The following is a 21,325-nucleotide window of genomic DNA, read 5'->3' on the forward strand; positions in this document are numbered from 1 at the left end:
AGCTCCGTTTGTCGGCCACCCGGCTCTCCCTTTCGCAGGAATAGAAGCGTTTAGCCTTGCCAAGTCTTTTCATCTCAGGCTCTATTTAACCAAGATGGCCATAACAGAATGATTTAAAGGCAACACTATGACATTAGATACACTGTTATTGTATGTATATAGCTGGAAGCTGGCTGCTCACCACATGAATTTTAAGCAGATAAAGGGTGAGAAGCAGAGGCTGAATGGGAAGCGCAAGGGCTCAACTCTGAGGGCTCACAGCTGAGCTTCAGTTGTTAATACTCTTACTGCTACTGTTCTGATGATCAGACTCCTTTCTTTGGTTCAACTTTATTTTGTTTCTTCTCAAATTATCCTCTGAAAATGTTCCTTTTAGTGGTAAAACTCAAAGCATGCAAATGCAAGCTAACAAGTTGGGCAACACAGGACAGCACCAAAAGAATTTGATGATAATGAAGGCAGAGAAACACATTTGTGCACATATTCACATGCCACCGGTGATATGGAACAATAGGTGAGGAACAAAGGGAACAGAAATGAAGTGACGAAGCTCTAAAAACACGATAAGTTTTTTGTGTGCAGTTAGTTTCACAGCAGCAGGCTCGACTGTAGGGTGCAGGTGAACTACATGATTTCCTACACAACTGTTGTACAGTCGCTTTGAGTCCTGTGAAACAGACTAGGTTTTTATATATGAAAGAAGAATCAAACAATTAAAGTTTCATTATTTTACTTTACTTTTTACATCAGGATGCACTATATTTGGCTTCACTGAATAGCTCGCACTATGAGTGGCTGTCAATTCAGCCTTGTGAAAACAGGCTGTACGGTAGACTTTTTGTTGAACTCTAACCAGATTAAATGTTGTAATAAGATTTTGGTGACACATTGGAAGCATTATGTGGATGAAACTGTACATGAAATGGCCAAATTTGAGCTACATTATAAATAAAATTTAAATATGGCATTAGGTCTCGCCCCTAATGGGAAGCCAAATTGCCACCCATGCCCTAAAATATGCAATTCTTTAATAGCTATTTCACTTTTAATATTACCATAAGCAGACAACATAAATGTATATGGGAACTGTATCATATATCACATTACTGGTAGGGTCATTTTTTTCATGGTATTGTGCTGCATTCACCAGAGTGAGAAAACTACAGTGGCCCTGAGAGGCCAAACGGACTGTAACTTAAGAAAACACCAGCAATAAGAAAAACACTGCAAAAACACACAATACACAACGGAAATAGGAAAAACGAGAACAGAAATAGGAAAAACATATTTCCAAAAGCACAAGGGATGTGTTGAGACAATAACCTGACGGACCAGTTGCAGGAACCAAAATATGCCAGGTAAGTGTGTTTTAATCTCATGATTCATATGATACTGATGATTGATTTTTAGGCTAATAGTTAGGCTAACACACTTACCTCTCATCTTTTCTTTCCTCACAAAACCGACCACTTCTTTTAAGTGTCTCCCAGCGCAATTCTTACCATATTTTGGTTCCTGCAACTGGTCCATCAGGTTATAGTCTCCCCAGAAACACTTTGCTTGTGCTTTTGGAAATCTGTTTTTTCCTCTTTCCGTTTTCGTTTTTCCCATTTCCGTTGTGTTTTGAGCACTTTTGCAGCGTTTTTCTTATTGCTAGTGGTTTCTTAAGTTGCAGTCCGTTTGGCCTCTCATCCCCATAGAGTACCACGTTAAAGGGCTGAAATTGATAGCGTTCAGAAGCAGAAAACTAAACACTGGTTTTGAGCATACTGGCTGTGCCCTGTTGTTTTTTTTTTTTTTTTTTTTTTTTTTTTTAACTCAGATGACTCAAATGCCGATTTTGACTGACAGGTGTGCCAACACAAGCCTGTTTAGGCTTCACTAATCCCACTTACTATTCTGATCCTCTTCATCATGTTTCGTACCATCTGGGGCATTTTTAATGGAAGTTTCTGCCAAACCATCCAAAAAACTTGTGCTTCAGTCTTGGTGAGTCAAATTCTAGTATTTTATTAGTTTGTTACTGAACGCTAATTAAGATAACTAAAGATAAATAAAATGCTAATTAGCAGATACACGAATCTGTGCAGTTCAACTTGCTAATCACACTTGCTAGGTTTGATAACTTCTCACTTCACCCTCTGATCTAAATGGTTAGCACAAAGTCAATGTTGATTTTGACAGCAAATTTTCATCTATAGTTTTAGTCATTATTGAGGCAAATCCTAAATATCATGCAATACAGTGGAGTAAATCTGAAGTATGCTATACATATTTTCCTTGACATCAAATGTTAAATCTGTCCATTTGTCTACTCTTATTTTCCTCCCAATCGCTGACATTTTGTCACGTTTTTATGAGAAACGGGGAGCATTGGAACTCCCACTGTGGAGATCAAAGTGTGCACATCTAATCTTATTGCACAAGGAGATTAATTCTGAGTGGCTCACTTCCAAACTTGTCCCGCCTTTTTACACAACTTAATTAGTTCTGATTGGATATTTGTCTAGTAGTTTAGTTATTAGTTTTTTGTTTCGGTATCGTCTTGTTTTCGTCAGGAAAAGAGGTCATTGATGAAAACTATGGAGAAAATTATTAGTCAACAAAATTAACACTGCATTTTGAAGCTAACATGTTAACCATATCAACATCGTACCTTCAAAATGCAGAGTCTAGAATTTTGGCGGTTGACATCATTTATACACAGTCAGTATTTGCCAGCAGTGAAGTAGCTCAAACGGACTATTTTGCAGCTTTCTAATATGTTGTATTATTTAATTTTGTTTGCTTTGTTACTGTTATTACTGTCTTGGAGCAACTATGATCACGTAATATCTTGTGGGATTGATAAAGTATTCTGATTCTGATTAAAGCACCAGCACCTGCCTCACTTTTCAGACCCAGAGACTGCGTGTGCATATGCTCATAAACTCACTGTCACTGGGGTTGCAAGCCTGTTGTTTTCTGGTTGAACTGGGCTTCTTTTGACATGTTGCTGCAGTCCACTGGTTGGATTAGACCTATTGTGCATGAAAATTGCATTCACGTCTATAAAAAGCAACCGTTTTATTTTACCCAAATCCCACCAAACTGAATCCAAATCAGCACGTTAAACCACACTATCACACTTACTGTGCACACACATGCACATAAACACTCCAAGTTAAATGCTCTGTCCTCATTTAGTTATATTACTCACCACAAAGACTATATAGGAACACTGTATGATTAACATTACACTATGAGAGAGTGAGAATGAGAGTGTTTGCAATGATACCAAATAAAAGCCTTACTTTCTTGTTTCTGGGCAACAAGAGTGGGCGATGAGTTGATTCCTCCAGCACAGTTTTGATGGATTTATATAGCACTCCTTCTAGTCCTATTGACCACTCAGAGCACCAAAAGGATGCATCCTTTTAAAAAAGATTTTTTTTGATAGAACCTTTTCCTACGACCCCCACTTATTGATTCATTAGAGGTGCTAAAGTTCAGTGTCTTGACTTCGAGCACTCCACATACAGACTGCAGGAGCCAGAGATTGAACTGCTTTCTGATTAGTGGATTGTACTACTTGCCTGCTGTATGGCTCCCAAACCTTTTACTGACTGAAGCATTTTTATGCTGAATGGTAGAACCACAGCCAGATCTAACTGCTGGCTACCATACATGCTTACAAACTTATCAGTGAATCAGCTCATCTTGTATAATATTTTCCAGAAATTAGCTTCCCTTTCCTCCTAGTTAGATTCAAGTAATCCCCCCCCCCCATCCCCCCCCCAAAAAATAAAAAAATAAAAAATAAAAATTATTAAACACAAAAAACCAGCAGCTCATCAACCACTAAACAAAGACAATATAAGGGCAGGTAGGTTCTCACTGATTCAAGGAAAATAACATAATAAAGATAAAAAAATTTTCTGCTCATTGCATTCTTTTTACTTTACTTACAGTTTAATGGATTTAAAGGCTATTTTACACCAACACTGGGCAGTTTTTCAGTTTTTGCACCCACTGAAGCAAACCCCTTCACCATTATATAAAAACTGTATTTTATTTTTTTTATTTTTTATTTTTACATTTTAGCCACATAATGTCACCATAGATTTTCTGAGTTTCACATCAACAAACCACAGGCAGTCTAAGCAAAGATACGTTTCGGTATGCAGTGTGTTGTGTTGCTCCTCGATGAACGCGACAGTGGCAACATCTAAAATACTCTGAAGTTGTTTAGAGTGTCCTTTAAACTGTCTATGAAAGAAAGCCCCTTAAAGCATTTACTTGAAGAGCACCTTGGTCTCTTTCTTCTTCTTCTTCTTCATTAAGCTGCATATGTATACTCTAAGAAAACCCAGCAGAGGCTTTCTGTCTCCTGTCTTCCTTAAATAATGGAAATCACATTAAGAGAAGGATGTGGTCTGTTCTCATACCTTACATCAGCCTGAATTTGCCTCATTTGCATCCATTCACACTTCGTTGAGATTTTAATTAGGGTGCATGCCACGGACAGACAAGAAGAATGTGCACAAATGAAGCTGGGATGGGTTTATCATCCACTGCTCAAACATACCCTCAAAGCTTTAAAGTTTTCAAACGTAAACATCTTCTGCCCAGTCCTGATATAGGCAATAAAGAGAGAAGGCCAGTGCACCTCCTGACCTCATTATGCCAGCGGAAGGCGAGCTGCTCTTTGTTCTCTCTGCTGCCTGTGACACTGCTTTCCCTCCTCCTGCTCGACTCTCTTCCTCTCTTTCCTCTCTCGTGCTAACAAGCTGCCTTTTTCCTGAGATAAGGCCAGCAGATTGAGCAGTCGTACTCAGTTCCAGTTCTGCAACAGCAGCAGAATAATTTCTTATTTATTTTGTACAGGCTACAAAATAAGGGATTAAAAAAAAAAATCAAGCTTCATTGTGCTTGAATTAGACTTTCTTATTTTTACGCTGTTACTTTGAGCTTCAGTTGTGATTATTGCTGTTGTAATTATGACTTAATGTGTAGTTCTTGTCCAGTTGACTTGTGCTGAGTTTGATCTTTCCTTGATTTTTATCATTACACAGAGCCTATATATATGCTTGTGTGTGTCAGTGAGTGCATGTGCAGTGCACGGGTGTAATCCGGCAGCTGCTCCAGCCTCAGGAGAGCCTGAGACAGAGGAGTGAGGGAAATGAAAGTGGAGGGATGATAGCGGAGGGGCGCCCTCGGAGAGCCAGGGATCATTGATGGGGCTCTCTGGAGAAGAGAACAAACAAACTTTAAATCAGAAAGGATGAGAGGGGCCATGGCCTGCAGAAATGGAACCCTCTGCTGAGTGTGTGCGCTGTATGAGTGTGTGTGCTTGTGCACACTTTTGTGTCTGCCTGCAAAGCCCATTCAGCTTACCATGAAAAGTTTTGGAGTCTGGGTATAGTCACGTACATAAATGAAATCTGGGCTTATGGTACAGTATAACCAAGGTTTTTCCAGGGTTGTAAAGAGGCTTATAGGTAGTTATGTCGCCAGCAGGGTTTGCTGTGCTCGGGAAACGGTGCCAGAGACTCTCAAGAGTGCACAACAAGCTTTGAGAGGGAAGATAAGGCAGCTGGAATCCATTCAGAAGCCATAAGCAAAGCTTAGATTCACTAAACATTGTACCCAACAGTTTTGGTTGGCACATTTTCCTTTAGGTAGGCACAAAAACCTTTCTGCTAAGGGATTCATGGGTTTATTCATGTGCTGAGGGGGATGTAACATTAACACAGACAGTGCGCATTACACACGTCTAAGCATTACTATGTAACATAATTTACAAGTCATCCTTGCTGCCTTGTACATGTGACAGATCAAGTTAAAGTATAAATGACTGCTCTCGTGAGCTTACTCCTAAAATGAAGATACAGTCACCTTTTAGTCCCTGAAGACTCTGAAAACAAATCATGTGTGAGGGGGCAAGATGTTCAGAAGGAATTCAACAAAAAATACTGAAACACTCACACACACAGTACCACATTTTGCCACTGTGCAGAAAGCTTTGGGTTTGCGCTACAACGCCTCAGGTTCTCTTGCTGTCCGGAGAGTCTTATAATTAACCAGACCAATGCCTGCTGGGAAGTGAGAAGCTAATAAGAGACATTAGAGGTGGCTGGTTTGTTGGAGGTGTCAGGTAAAAACAATTATCCTCACATATATAATGACTTTAAGAAGCACACACAAATGCAAGGAACCAAACACACAGACAGACGTGCATGGAGATGGAATGATAAAAACAAAAATGCGAATGCAAACGTGACAGCGATTTCCTCTAACTAAATAAAGTGCACACGTCTCTGCTTAGATCAAGTGCTTTGTCTGAAAGGAGTCAAAAAGAAATGATTATTTTTTCAACATTTTCTGCTCTGCTTTTTTTTAATTTCCCTCCATGCACACCATCACGAGAACAAGAGTCGCCTCTGTGACAGAGTTAATGAGGGCGCTGGGCTGAGAATAAAAGCAAAATATCACTAAAAAGTGTTTACTTATAAATCAAAGACTGAGACCGGAATAAATCGAGGAGTTTAAACAAAAGTAAATTATTCAGCAGATCTGTTTAATCCTCAGAAAAGCTGGCGCGTATTTGATTGTTATTTGCGGCGCAAATGTGTTTGAATTTCGACTCGATTATTTTCAACAACAAATGCCAAAACACCAACAAAATCTCCTTTACAGTCGATGAATTTCAAGCAAATAATCCCCCCACCCTGTTTTCCCCTCCTTCTCTCTCTCTCTCTCTCTCTCTCTCTCTCTCTCTCTCTCTCTCTCTCTCTCTCTCTCTCTCTCTCTCTCACAGCATCATACCAAGTGAAGCAGGGGACATGTGAGGTGGTGGCGGTGCATCGCTGCTGTAATAAGAATAAGATTGAGGAGCGCTCTCAAACCGTCAAGTGTTCCTGTTTCCCGGGGCAGGTCGCTGGCACGACCAGAGCCAGACCCTCCTGTGTGGAAGGTAAAACTACGTGTGAGTGTTAGTGTGAGTGTGTATATCAGGCCAAGCGTCTCTTCCAGTGGTTCCTCATGTATACAAAACAAAACCCGATGTGAGAATCTCTTGAAATGAAGTAGAATTAGTGATTCTAGTGGAGCTGATCACTGACCAACAGCCTGGGTGGATGTTTGGGCTGAAAATCAGCCCCGTCTTCTAACAGCGCACAGGCCTGAATTTGTTGGGCATCGTTGCTTTGTGAAACACATAAACAAGTCAGGTGTGCTTTCGCTTTCTGTGTTTTGTGCATCATATTGCAGACATCTCCCCCACAACACTGCAGCAGAGCCTCTCCATTTCTGCCAGATCTTTTTGGTATCTGTTGGAAACCTTTGCGAGCGTGACTGGAATTCCAAATGAAGATTTTGCAGGTTTGGACAGTGCTTCGCTGCACACCATGTTTTTGTAATAATTGACACGCTGCTGAATCCGGCGGGGTCACGAAGGCTAAAAATGTTTTTAATTATCTTGCATCATTAAAGTTTCTACATGAAACTTCTCACCTAAAACAAATCATTTCTAGATTCATTTTGGAGATATTAGAAACGTAAATAGATGAGTTTAAATTTGCTGCCAGGTTGGATTCTGTCTGAAAATGACTTTTTTTTTTAATGGCACACTGCTGCTGGATTGAAAATGTATTTTCAGTTTATTTCCCAGTAACAGAAGGAGTGAGATTGAGAGTGAATTCCCACCATTGTCTTTACTTAAATTATGATTGGATGTTTACTGGAAAATGAATGTAAAGCACCTTTAAGTGGGTCTTGAGTAAAAGGATTTTTAATGTGTTAAAGTAAACCTGGATATATCTCGGACCTCTTTCACCAGCTGTTTGGGGTTCATTGCATCCCAAGGAGATAACATGAAAAGTTAAAGCCACTAATGCCGGTAATGTTTCTCCTTGCCTTGCTTATTCCCCCCACGCCATATGAAAGGAGAATCAAAAAATATGACATCAGATTGGATACTTAAGCTGCGGTTTTAAAGGAATGCTGGTATATGGGACAGCTTAACGTTTCATATCCAGTCAGGCCGTGCGAGTATTTGACAGATGGTGATAGAGAAAGTATTTTCTTTGCATGTTTTTATGGGTTCAGACAGAACATTTGGGTGATTAGCGAGAGGAAAGTTTTTATAAACAAATAAAAGCATGACATCAAACCCTTATGTTGGTTCTGATTTTCAAGTCAACAGTTAAATAAAAATGTGTGATTCTGAAAAACGACAACAACAAAAATATCATCAAGCTAATTAATCATCCACAGACTTTCGCTCAGATACACAAATGTGTCTGTTTATACATGCTGAGTGTGTGGGTGTGTGAGTGCGTGCGGCTAGTAGCGAAGATGGACAGACGAAAGCTGAGGGTCGTTTTCATAGACCTCTGTTGCACCCGTTTGTCCGCTTCGAGAGCTGCCGCCCAGCAAGAAACAAGCAGTGTCACTGACCCCTATCATCCGCAGACGCTCCGCTGAGATCAGACACACACACACACTGTGTCAGCCAACCTCATCCAATCGCACTGTATTAGCCCCCTACCAGAAGAAAATACACAGTTGTTTAATACGTGAGCGGAGACACTACCTCTCCAAAGCATGAGGGTTATTCATACTGTTAACGTCACCTCGGGAGGGGGACTGGAAGCTGATTCCACACTTGCAAACAAATAAGTAATGAATCTACACAAATAGAGTCTTTGATGTGAGATCTGTGGGCAAACTTGAAGTGATGTCTCTTTTTTTCTGTCTCAGATTTGGAGCTAGATCAGATTTCACAGCGTTTGGTTTATTTTCCATGAAAAATAGCGTATTAGCCCCATTATCACTCTAATGCTGTAAATGAATGATATGGTAATTATCAAGAAGGGTAAAAAACGAGCCAAAACAAATCTCATTCACCCCGGCTCGCTGTTTGTTGACGTCTATTGACAGACAGTGCAGCACACAAACAAGAACTACTCACAGTCGTTTAGTTATTAAAATGCACATTATTTTTGACACTTGGTTCCCAATCCTACCGCGGTGCTATTGCTACATACAGTCAGCTTTAATACAACTTCCCATTTTCATTTGAATCTTCGTTTTATCTGACTTTGCAAATGCCCGCACGCTTTCCACCTTTACTAGTCAGGGCTGTCCACACTCTGCCAGTCTGTGCCAACCTCCAGGCACTGAGTTGCTATTGCTGCGCGTGACCAGTAGACGGTGCTTTCCCCATTGAAATAACTTTAGTAACAAGCATACCTGCTGGTTCATTTCAGCACCATTTTCACCCAATAAAAAAGTAGATTTGTTTTTTAACCTCTTTGATGAGTTCCAAGATGGGAACTATTGCTTGATAATGATAAAACCAGGCAACCATAGCAAAAATGATTGGCTTTGTAATGAAAGCCAGGATAAACAAGGAATCACGTGAAACTTTGCTAACCCTTCAGAGCAGGCACTGCACTGATTCCTTGCTTTTATTTGTTTACTTCAAAGACGTGGTCTCGTTTGCTAAAAGGAGGAGTGACACTAATGAGAACCTAATGCAGTCTGCGTGTGATTGAGAGTTAGTGATGGATTCTTTTTGATGGTCTTAATCACTTTTTTCGACTCACACGCACGCACAGACTGCGCGGTTCTGCCGTCACACCGGTCACGAGGCTTTCTAATTTTCTATTCAGATCTCACCTCGGACTCTCACCTCCTCTCACTTCCAAATCCAGTGCTCAGCAGCACTTATCTCATGAGTCAGGCTTGACCTTTGAGTTCACAGTTCCAAAAGATCTCACCTCATCCGGGGTTTTCTTACGCACACAAACACACCTCAGTGCACGCACACATCCACGCGTGCTTCTCTCTCCCCCTTTTTTTTGGCTGGAGCACTGATGGAAAGAGACAAACCCCTCTCAGCAGGTAGCCTTTGTAGAAAAGCCATAGTGTAAATGGAGTTACATTATTGATGCTGGCTGAAAGAGGAGTTAATGGTGAGAGGTCCCATTACTGGGCTGCTGCACTGCATGGTGGAATACGCTTTTTCAAGTGAACTCTATTCATCACAACAACCCTGAAACCCACTTCTGTATTGGCTTCTTTTCTTTTTCTTCTCTGTTGGAATTAGCGCTGGTGGCGTGTGAGAATAAAGGGTTTGTCCTGCAAAAAGTAAGGTCATTTGGAAAAGTCTAAATCTGCGCGTGAAGAGTTTGCAGAGGTAGAATTGTTTACCGGAAAAAAAATAGAAGTCAAGCGGTGAAGCTGTTTTCGGGCTAATAGCACCCAGTCCACTTCTGAGTGGATCGCATATATTTTATATTTATATATCCAAAAAACAAACAAAGCACAGGTCGATGTCAAGCAAACAAGTGCAGTAGCAGAGTTATGTTATGGAAATGTCAACAAATATATTTTTCCTTGATGTCACGGTACGCTAATCTATCTTTGAAGCACAGGAACAAACTGTTGCAAATTGTGAACTGTAACAGCAGCTTAGCCCAGAGGCTCTTTATACCACACAGCTGCAGAGGATGACCAGTTCCATCGTAAATGCTGACGGCCACCCTTTATTTGACGAGGTTAGCAGTCTCTAAATGCAGGACAAAGCTGTGAAGAAACAGCTTTGTCCCATGTTGCTATTCTTTATCTAATATCAGTTCCATTCATTTTTAATTTGTGATTTATTATGATATTGTTTTTAGCTTCTTGGCCCTTTTTTATTGTATTTATTAGTCTGAAGGTTTGCAGTTGGGGTTTTAGTGAAGCCTGGAGCCCTCTCTCTTTTCTCTCTTTTATTTTTCTCACCATGTGTTTGTGAATATTGTCCAGGGTCTGTGTTTGATGTCTGGTAGAAGGGTTGTCTGCTCTTTTAACTGCAAAACAAATATGCCTAGAGGTACCAATAAAGGAACCTTGAACCTGAAGATCGACCAGATTCACTAGATGTAAAGGTCCCAATTGTGAACACTATCACACAGTGTGAATTTATTGATGTAAGCAGCAATTTTAACAATATGTCATAATAAATAAACCTCTGCACTTGTAACATCAGAGTAGCACCTGCATCCATCTGATCTGCTTTCTCTGGAGTACACTTCTGTACAAAAGCAGAAAGTTGCTCAGAAAGTGAACTGCATGTTTTTTACGGTGATTTTTTTGGGTACCAGACAAAATGACTTTAAATCTTTTCACAGTCACTGTCATTAAAGTGTGTTTGGCGGTGGGGAACGAGAGAGAGCACGGCGACCTGATAAAAACGGTGGCTGAGTGAATTTTGCTCGCTGTGTGATATGGTGACAGCCAAACTGTGTTTCAATGCTGGGCCAAGAAATTTAGTTAAGTGTTTCAGCACACATCAACCTGCTGTTGTTTACAATAATATCTGCTCCTTAATGTCATGCTTTTGAAATTTTGCCAATCTGTTCCGGTGTATGTGCATAACCATAAACCGCATGCAGTCTTTGTCTGACAGTTATACCGATGTGTTTTTCACTTTTTTGCTTCTTCTTCTTGTTTTTTGTCCACATACCTGGGTGTGCTGGCATGGATGCGCGAGCTGGGGCAATGGAGATAAAGTGTGTTAGTAAATCATTGTAGAAAGAGATGGATGCCGCTCTCCAACTGCTTCTGCACTTCAGGATCACTGAGTGGAACTGTTACAAAGCCTGCATTCATACATCTGGGTCCACCTCCAAACTGCCTATGGGTGTACATGGAGGTGCATCATATTCCCTTTAAATAGTGATGACCTCGGAGCAAGGGCACAGGAATGCTCTGATTGTGCATTATAGCTTACACTTACTGCACATTTGGGACTGTATAGATGGACACATGAAAACCACATTACATCTATAGTGCTCAACAGACATGTGCGCACATATAAATGTGTAAGCACCCAGACACAGACACAAAGAAACCCTCCTCTGCTGTAGTGTATATATTCAGCTGCTTCATTGTGTGAGTTCAAGCAGTGCCTTTGTAAAGTATTAATGGGGATACACTCCCACAGACACATGCTGTGTGCACAGTGTGATAGGATGTCCTGGCTAACATCAAACAGGCTACAGCATAGTTACACAATTGGATAGGTAGTCATTAAATTAGTTTTGTTATGTCAGAGGCTAATTGGTTACTTTAGATGAAAAGGTTAGGAGTCAGGGAAGTCCCTTTGAACTTGGTGACTTTTTTGCATTCAATGTGACAGATACATTTTTTGCCCACTGATGAACTGAGGACGAGGTGGGAAAGGCTCAATCCATCAAAAAAAAAAAAAAAAGCTGTATGGATGAAAATGTACATTTTCTACTGTGGTATATCATAAAAGTAAAGGTCATGAGAATAATGAATAATGTACTATAATATAGCTAAACTATATTCATTACCATATCTTATCCTTAGAGGGTAGGCCCTGAGTAGAGGTGCTACATTCAAAGCAGCCAGTTTAGGCGTTTGGGCATCTGACCAGCATGCTGCCTGAGTGCCTCTTGGTGAGGTGTTTTGGGCATGTCTAACTGTGGGGAGGCCCCAGGGTAGACCCAGGATATGCTGCTGAGGTTGTGTCTCTCACTTAGCATAGGAATGCCTTGGTGTCACCCAAACTGGAGGAGGTGGCGAGGAAAAGAAAGAGAAATGATTTAGATTATGCATAACAGTTTTTTTTGTCTTTTGAGAGTTTGATTGTGTTGACCTGGTAAAAAATCAGAAATTAAAGCTATGTTAGAAATCAGGTTTATATTTTTGGCATCGAGGTGAATGGAGGTGGTGGTTTTTTTTTTTTCAGTCAACGCTTGTTAATTCACCTGCTAAGCTGGAGCACAGCATGCATTCTTGAAGTGCTAATTGGCAAGAATCAAGGCACTGCATACAATAACTGAGCAACGTTGTGCCACAGGGATGTGAACAAAACATATTTTTGCTTTCATGCAGTGGAGAAGGAGACCTGCAATTTCAACTTTGTCCACTTGATGTCACAAACATTACAATATCCATGCAAGCAGTGGCAGAGAAGGCATGGACAGAGGCGGCGCTGGGATGAATGCTCATACGGCTGACATGCTTGTTTGCACACACAAAAATGAAAAAAGTGAAGCTGCAGCTGGCAGAATGCTGAGTGACATTTTCCAGGTGTGTGCTAGATTGACATGTTGTGATCAGTAGCAGGCGAGCAAAAGCTGTAGGCACCCTCGTAGCATAAAACATCCGCAGACCTTATTTAGACAACCCAGGAGACTCAATGAGAGCCAGGGGAATAACATACTGTAGCTCTAGTCCCTTCTGTTGCCTAATCACCTGCACCTTAAACAAAGCCCTGTCTAGACGTTTGCCCTCAGCTGATCCCATGCTGAAAGTTTGCAGGAGAACTTAAAAGGCATTCTGAGTGCAGCTTCTATAACGACTGCGAGTAACTGTGATGAAATGTATGCCTGAGCTGCAAACCTTTTTTTAATTAGCATGGGCACCTTTTGTGAATATAAATGTAGAGTCTTAATGAGACTGATGCAATTAGAGTACGTAGAGCTAAGGGGGAGTTCATGTGTTAAATGCCCTGAAAAAATGTCTTTCTGTTTGACGAACTTGGCAGTGATTCATTTTCACATGTACTTGTTGAACATTATTGTGAAAAAATTACAGGCAAGACTGTGGAGACGCAGTGGAAAGTCGTCATTGGCACTTTAGCTTAATAATTTTAAAAGCAACTCAGCTGATGATTGTTTTTCCACTTTGTTTTGTTTTGTAAGAGAGACTTTAACTGAGACCAAAGAACAACTATTTTACATGAGTCACGAGTCATGTGGTATGAAGCAGCAAGCAATAGGTACTTAATGTTGCTCCCTTATTTCCTGTGGAGCCCCCACATCGGCTGGATCTGCCTATTGCTCAGGCGCAGAATTTTGCCACAGATGTCCTTCCTGATACCCTTATGTGCCCGCTATGTCTCAGGCCTCAGTCACACAGGCCGAGAGACCTGTTGGCGACCATCTGGCAGCCGCTGATCATGAGGCGGAAAATGTGCACCTCCTGACTAGTTGTGAATCATTTTTTTGGGTTTTCCTGCTAGTCACTACTAGCATGAAATGGATCACAAAGATGTACATGATGCTGCACTGAAAGGCCCGTTGCAAATGCTTTGGATGGCAGCAGATTCCCACCTTTGTTGTCTGTAGCTTGCATAGAAGACACTAACTTGTCTGTGAACACTTGCCAATTCCTCTCTGAGCTAAAATGAAACAGTGTGATGCAAACTGGACACGGAGACCATTTGTCTTCAAAGTAAAAGTTGTCCTTATCGCTGCAACCAACACATCCCAAAAGGCACAGATTTTCTTCGAAGGAAAACATTCTCCAATGCTTGGTGAGTAGTTTGTGTCTGCAGACAAGTTGGCGTCTCCCATGCAAACTACTGGATGACAATAGCAGTTCCAAGAAACTTTTCAGTTCAGCACCATATACACCTCTTTTTTTGTTTGTTTTTGTTCATAAAAGGCATATGTATATGCCATGCAGTTTAAGAGTTTTGATAGTGATAGTGGATGAATTATTTTTGGACAGGTCGCTATTTAAGCCTGTTTCTGGTCTATGTGCTAAGTTAAACTAGCTGGAGGCTGTCTGTGGTTTCATATTTACTGTAGAGGCTCACGAGGGTCAGTAGTGTTAATATAGGTGGATTAGTGAACTATTCAAGATGACTATCTAAATCTTCTAAATGTAAATATTGAATTTCAGTCATTCAAACCATTGCGCACCTGAAAAGCTTCCTACTGGCCTCTAAACTTCCTCCATCAGTACAGCGAGGAAAAATACGGCTCCAGTGGAGATCATTTCAGAACTAACTGGTGCACAGTATCGCTGTAATCTTTTTACCATTGACCTGTTGAGATCTCTGTCTGAATGCCGTCCAGTACTTGAATTATCCATGACATCACAGGCCACGTACAAACTCGTGTCCATTTTCTCACTTGACAGGCAGGTTCTTGCGTGTCATGCCCCACCCTCCTAGTAATAGCATGAGATAAGGTGCAATAAACACTAACTCCATAATAGCACTCAAAGGCCATGCCTAGTAGCTCTATATAACACTCTAGCAGTACAAAGCACTGTCGTTGACACTGTAATGGCCACATTAACAATCATTACACAGCCATTGGTTTTTAGAACCGCTTACTGCCACTGAGCTCATGTATCATAACAGTGTGTTCAACATTACGCCTCATCATAGCGGCGAGAGGTTTTTTTTGTGTTGACTGGGCAGCTTCAAGTTAGCTTTCTGTTTCTCGCCAATTTCCACTCCGCCTCAATTTGCTACTCTCGTTTTCCTGTGTTTTCTTTGTTTAATCTGCTCCTTTCACCACTACACTCAGTGATAGTCATCCTCAAACGGCCTCTTTCCTTTGCACCCTTCACTCTGCCTCCCCGAGTTCCTCTCACTGCTCATTTCCTCACTACAAAGATGTTTTCTTGGTGAACAGCTATTATTTAGTCTTGTCTCCCTCCCCCCCGCCCTCCTCTCCCTCTTTCTCTTAGTGGCACTGTTTTCTTCTCCCAGAATGCTTGAGAGAATTGGCCCATGTTCTTTTGCATTATGCAGTTGAAAGTCAATTTTCCTCACAATACCAGCTTATCTCATTCATTTGTTGGAAACAGCAGATATGAAAAACATTTCTTTCTAAACACTATCAGTCCAGCAGCTTAATGATGATGAAGTTGGGGAGATGGGATTCTTTTTTTCATTCTGCATTCACCTTTGAGACTAAAGGATGGACAGATGATGAGTTAGGAGAGCGGGGACTGAGTTATTCTCAGCTGTCAGACTGTCTCTTGTCTAGAAGGTGGGGTCAAATGATCAGTGAGATTTGAGTGCCAGCTGCTAAGATGGAGGAAACTTTAGCTTTTAATACCGGATAAACTATAGCTCAGCCCAGACTGCATCCACTTTCCTACCTGTGCAACAGGATCCAGTAGCTCAAGACCATATTTACCAAATCAGGTACATTTTCAGTCGTGTGAGGACATGCTTGAAAAACTATAATAACATGACATTCACAAAAACATAGATTCTGCACTGTATCTAGATGTGCAGTCAAATATGAGCGAATGTGCGGCATTAACCATGTTACCTAATTGTTCACCGACATAAGATAGTATTGCATTAATATGAAGTATGGCACTGGAACTAAGTGAATATGTCAGATGTCATACCGTTATTCTACATATAAAAGTGTCAAACCTCGGCTGGAATGATGGTGGGAAAGTGTTTTACCTTAACGTAATCAGTTTTCATCCGAGACTACAATAAGAGAAGAAGGGTGCATCAAGCTTTGTTCACTGAAATACAGAAAAGCAGCTTTGTAACAGATCCAGGAGTTGCTAACAAAGAACCCAACGCCACAGCAGTTCTGTCAAAGCGGCAGCTCTCTGAAACATTATCATGCTGGGATGATTTGAGTTATTAGATTTGGTTCAAATATGTCCTTGACTGGACGCTGCCATTAATCAAAACTTAGGTAATTATAATAATTAGAATTATTTCGTTTAATACGATTAGAACAAATATAAAATCTCCACAAGTGTTTTGTCTTTGTGATCCTGCATGCATATCCTGCCGTCCAAGTTTTTCTTAGTTTGAACAGAATAAAAGTTGTTGCAGTCGGTAAATAAAGCACAGCTTCTAATTGTTTGCTTTAGTACAAAGAGCTCTTTTTGACCTGCAAAAATCATACAGCACTTCAGAATCAGCACGTTGTCTTAAATAAATGAGCCTTTTTTTATTGATTGAATTTCTTCTTCATAATCCTATTTTTCCCTTGGTTGTATGCAATATGAATAATGCTGGTTCCATTCACTTAATGTGTTTTGCTGATTTTGCATGTAACAAAAGGCAATTAAATGATAAGCAGAAATTTCATTTGAATTACAGGAAGTGACTGTCAGCTCCTCATGCAAATTCACACATCTGCACAAGAAGCAAAAAAAAAAACCCAAAAAAAACACAAACAAGTGAACATCAGCAGTGTTGCAGGAGGGAACTTCTCAACTCTTCTCATTCTACTTATGAATAAAAAAAACCAGTAATTTTTATTCACAGTGTGCTGTCCATGATTCTGGCGGTTTCCAGTGATCAGTGTTAATTATTGCATGGTGTGCTGGTCACGTTGGTGTTGTAAATTTGCCTTATTCTAGCCTTTTGTTCTTCATGTCATATAATCCATTTACTAACCCCCCGTCTTTAATTTTCTCTCTGAACATCCGCTCACTACTCCAGCGTCCATTGTAGCCCAGAAGTGGTGGTGTCAAATGCAGCCATGTATGGATGGGGAGGAGTGTAAGGTCCTTCCTGACCTGACCGGTTGGTCCTGCAGCACTGGCAACAAAGTCAAAACCACCAAAGTAAGAAGAATGCATTTGTCTGTTTGTCTACACCTGCCTGCTCTCTCTCTGATGTGAAATCACTGATCAACGCTTCTCCTTTTCATGGATTTCTTACCTGTGTTTTTTGCACTTCTGCACCGTGACCTACGTGCAGTGTGTAACTCTAATTATAGCGTAGCCTTTGAAATCTTTTCATCAGCGTGCTACAACAAAGCGTGTAAAATTATCAGTGCTCACATCAAAAAGTCCCACGAGAATCATGTGATGTCCAAAAAAAATAAAATAAAATACAAAAAAATGCATGTATTACCAACCTAACTAACATTTGATGTAGATAGATATGACCTTGATCTTCAATTCAATTGATTTCTTTTGTCTGTGAAACATCTTGCTTTAATTAGTGTTGGGTAAACAAACTTTCAACTTGATGACTCTTGCTAGTGTTCGTATTGTATACGCCAGTATATGAAAAGAAAGAACTCAGAAGGGCTTACCAAGCAAATTAAAGATGATCTTGTAAACAGAGATTGTTTGGATCTTCAAAATGCCCACAGAAGACCGCAATCTAATTTAATCACTTATTTCAGAGATCATTATAAATTACAAAGAAAATACAGCACTAATCAACAGGCAAGCCTCCAGGTGATTGCTTGTGGAGCTCCTGTAGCCGTATCTCTTCAGGTAAGACGAATCAAAAAGAACAAAAAACAAAAACAACCGTCACAGTAAACCCGAGACCTCTGTACAATCTACCCCACACAACCGCCATGTGATGTCGAGTAAACTGATGCTATTCATATGAGATAAATTGATTTAAATGAGGGCCCTTCATGGCCCTTTGTAATCTGCTGAAGTGTGAAAGTTAATTTGTGGGTCTGACGACCGGGCAGTGTGTGTGCATGCGCCAGAGTGCGTGCCGTGGGATGGAGCAGGTGTTTATTTACAGGTGAAATATAAAAAGAGAAACAGTTGGATGGGAAAGCGGCGCAGGCGCCATAAGACTAATTGCTCAAGAGATGGCATAACAGAACAACATCTGTCGCATTCATTAGAATGCATTATGGCTGGGGCCTTCCACAGAGGCTTCACAATTAAGAGTCGTAATTAAATTGGTGAGTGGGGTAGACTGAGGAACAGAGGCACTGCCGAGCTCAGTCACAGGCAGTGGAATTAATGACCCTGGGCCTAACACCAACTCTGGGACTGATAGGTGCAATTATCCCTGTTTTGTTGCACGTTGCCGTCTCTCTTCTTCTTCACTTCCTTCCTCTCCGTTTTGTCCCTCCTACCTTGTCTGATGAGGCCTTTAAGCTAACTGCATCAGTGGACATTAATTGTGAATTTGCAAGGTGCTTTGGGACTGGCGAGCAGTTACTTGGAGACTTGGTGGCAGATGTCACTGTAGATAGTTGCAATGAGACATCGATTCCTTGGCAACTGCTCACACGGCCCCGCTCTCTTACTTTCTCTACAGCCTTGTTCTTTACATTGGGTCTCTCTTTCTTCCTCTGACCTCCTTGTACCACCTCAGCATATTATTCACCATGATGATCAGTATATGTCAATCTTTCTTTCACTCCCACACGGCGTAGGTGTGTTGTAGAAAGATGCATAGATTGCCTGACTGAGGCATCATCATTTAACAAGAAACAGCAAAAACACCACACCATGACATCTGTATTTTCATTCTTACTTAATGTAGTTTTATTTGCAGGAGTGGAACAAGCAGAATTAATATTTTATGCATGAACATATCTGGTCATTGTACAGCATAAACACACACCGGACTGGGTTTGCTGATGGAAACAAGTTCTTTACATCTGCAATTACACTCCTTCAGCTCTCTGTTCAAGTGTAAACAAACCATTGCAGCTCCAAGACATGTGAAATTCAGCTTAACCAGTTGAGACACTGTTGGTTCTTGCAATCAGACCACCGGCTAGACTGCCAACAAGCTCTTTTGGTCCAATGAAAAGGACACAGAGGCTGAAATAGAAAGGAAATTGTTTGACTTTAAATATTCACCCCTGACATCCGATTGTCTCTTTCAAATAGAAACATTTGTTCAGCCACTGTGAAGCACTTCATGTGATTAGATGTCTCTGCGACCCTGATTCTCTTCTCTTTTCTCTCTTTTTTTTTCTTTTTAGGTCACCCGATAGCAAGAGAGCCACCGAGCCATGAGGAAACATGAAGCTTTCCATGTGGAAAGGATGGATGACTCACACATATTGTATTTACTGTAAGATGCGGAAAAGGAAAGGACTGCTGTCAAGATATCCATCACAAAATAATGGGATTAAACGAACTCATCACAAACTATGTTCACTTGGCAACATGGAGCCACGTGTACAGCATATGTAATATGCTGGTTGTTGAGACCAATGGACTACAATCAGGGTACCAGTGGACAATAAGGCGACTCTTTTTTCCAATAATGAACAGTTTGGATTAATCAGAAACGTTTGATTTCAAACTCCAATTAAACATTTCAAAGTATATATTTCAACAAAGCTTTCTGGGACGAGCATAAGATGTGAACTAGAGGCGGCGCTGAGAGTGTCGCTGGACACGGTTCAGGCCTGTTGAACATATACTGGAAACACTGGCGGCAGTCTGGATGGGTACATGAGAGTTAGCAGCTTATAACTAGCAAATAGCAAATTAGATTTAAACGGCTCTTGTGGGTCAAGTCACTACCACAAAGACTGTTTTGCGGGAGTCATTTTGCAGTTCTAATTAGGAATTGCAATAGGATCATAACAACATATTAAAAATTCATGTAAGATATTTGCACTAGTCGAAGCCGTTTGGGAATGTTTTGTTTTTCTAGATATCTCCCATCTTTTTGCTGTGGATGTCACATGAAACTGAAGGTGAGCATTTTGTAAAGTGTCTGACACTTGAAGTAGATAAATATGTATATCACACCTCACTCATTCTGAGTAGTTATTTGTTTAAAAAAAAGGCTCAGACTGTCGAGCTTCACTTACATACAGCTTGGTACAATATGAACTATTAAAGTGTGATTCATCTGTCTCATTTTTTTGCCCAGAGAAATTTTCCAGGCTCAGCCTTCAGAGTTATATATCTTTGATCTATTTTATTCGGTACTGCAACAGCTCTTATTTTGACTGTTGAAAGGAGGACCATAAATGCTCAAACAAGTGTGACCTGTTCTAATGTTGTTATTTCTTTCTTCCTTCTTTTTTTTTCCTTGCTGAAAATGTTTTCCAAATATTCTGGTTCTTAATCTTTAAAAGCACCACAGAAACAAACCCACCGCATGATGAGGTTTCTTTTTAGCTTCTTTTTATTAGACGTGTTAGTTTTTTTGCACGCACGTTGCCTATCCGGTCGTTAAGTCTGACGTCACTAGCCGTGTCTGGGCCTAAACTCCGCTGCAGGTCCATATATCAAACGATCACTATGGCATTACTGAGAGTTGAAAAACTGTCTAAAGTCTTTCATCTTTAATAAAATGATCAGTGTTCTGCTCTACCAGGTGTAACAATTGAGTTTAACATCCAGGCATCCATGAAAATGGAATTTGTGACATTTAACAGAGTTAGAAGTTAGCAGGAAGTTAGCTCGCTAGCTTCTATCCAAATACAATATAGCATGTCCTGACTGCGGGATTTTGGAAACGTACTTAATTAAAACGTACAGCTCTGTTATCACTTCCAACATAAATGAAGACAGAAAACTAAACAGCAGTGACGTTTGTAGGGTTACTGAAGTTTGCCTAGCTGGTATATAATAGATGTGCTACGTGACCGCTAGCGACACAGCTATGTTAGCGTAATATAAACAACAACTTTTTTTCCACTCGATAAAAGTTAACGTGAGTGTTCTCGGTGGTCAGGAACAAATGTAATCGCATGGCAGGATGCTGTAAAAGGACCAAACTTCAGCCAGGAGAACAACTGAGATAATCCATCCACAATACGAGGTTAGTCATTCATATACTGCTGCATGGGCTGGGCTGTAGTTA

General features: G+C 40.6%; 1 protein-coding gene across 2 annotated transcripts in view; it reads left to right on the forward strand.

The window, feature by feature from the left end:
- Nucleotides 1-20,476, forward strand: part of tafa4b (TAFA chemokine like family member 4b) — a 36,581-nt gene extending 16,105 nt beyond the window's left edge. For both annotated transcript variants that reach the window (XM_006784618.3, XM_087841273.1), the window contains exons 4-6: nucleotides 6,800-6,955; nucleotides 17,225-17,349; nucleotides 19,482-20,476. In XM_006784618.3, coding sequence (XP_006784681.1) covers nucleotides 6,800-6,955; nucleotides 17,225-17,349; nucleotides 19,482-19,493 — 293 coding nt within the window. In that variant the 3' untranslated portion in view covers nucleotides 19,494-20,476. The remainder of the gene's footprint in view (nucleotides 1-6,799; nucleotides 6,956-17,224; nucleotides 17,350-19,481) is intronic.
- Nucleotides 20,477-21,325: the final 849 nt, after the last annotated feature.

This window comes from Neolamprologus brichardi, chromosome 5, assembly GCF_056152115.1.
Source record: "Neolamprologus brichardi isolate AB-2024 chromosome 5, ASM5615211v1, whole genome shotgun sequence".
NCBI lineage: Eukaryota > Metazoa > Chordata > Actinopteri > Cichliformes > Cichlidae > Neolamprologus > Neolamprologus brichardi.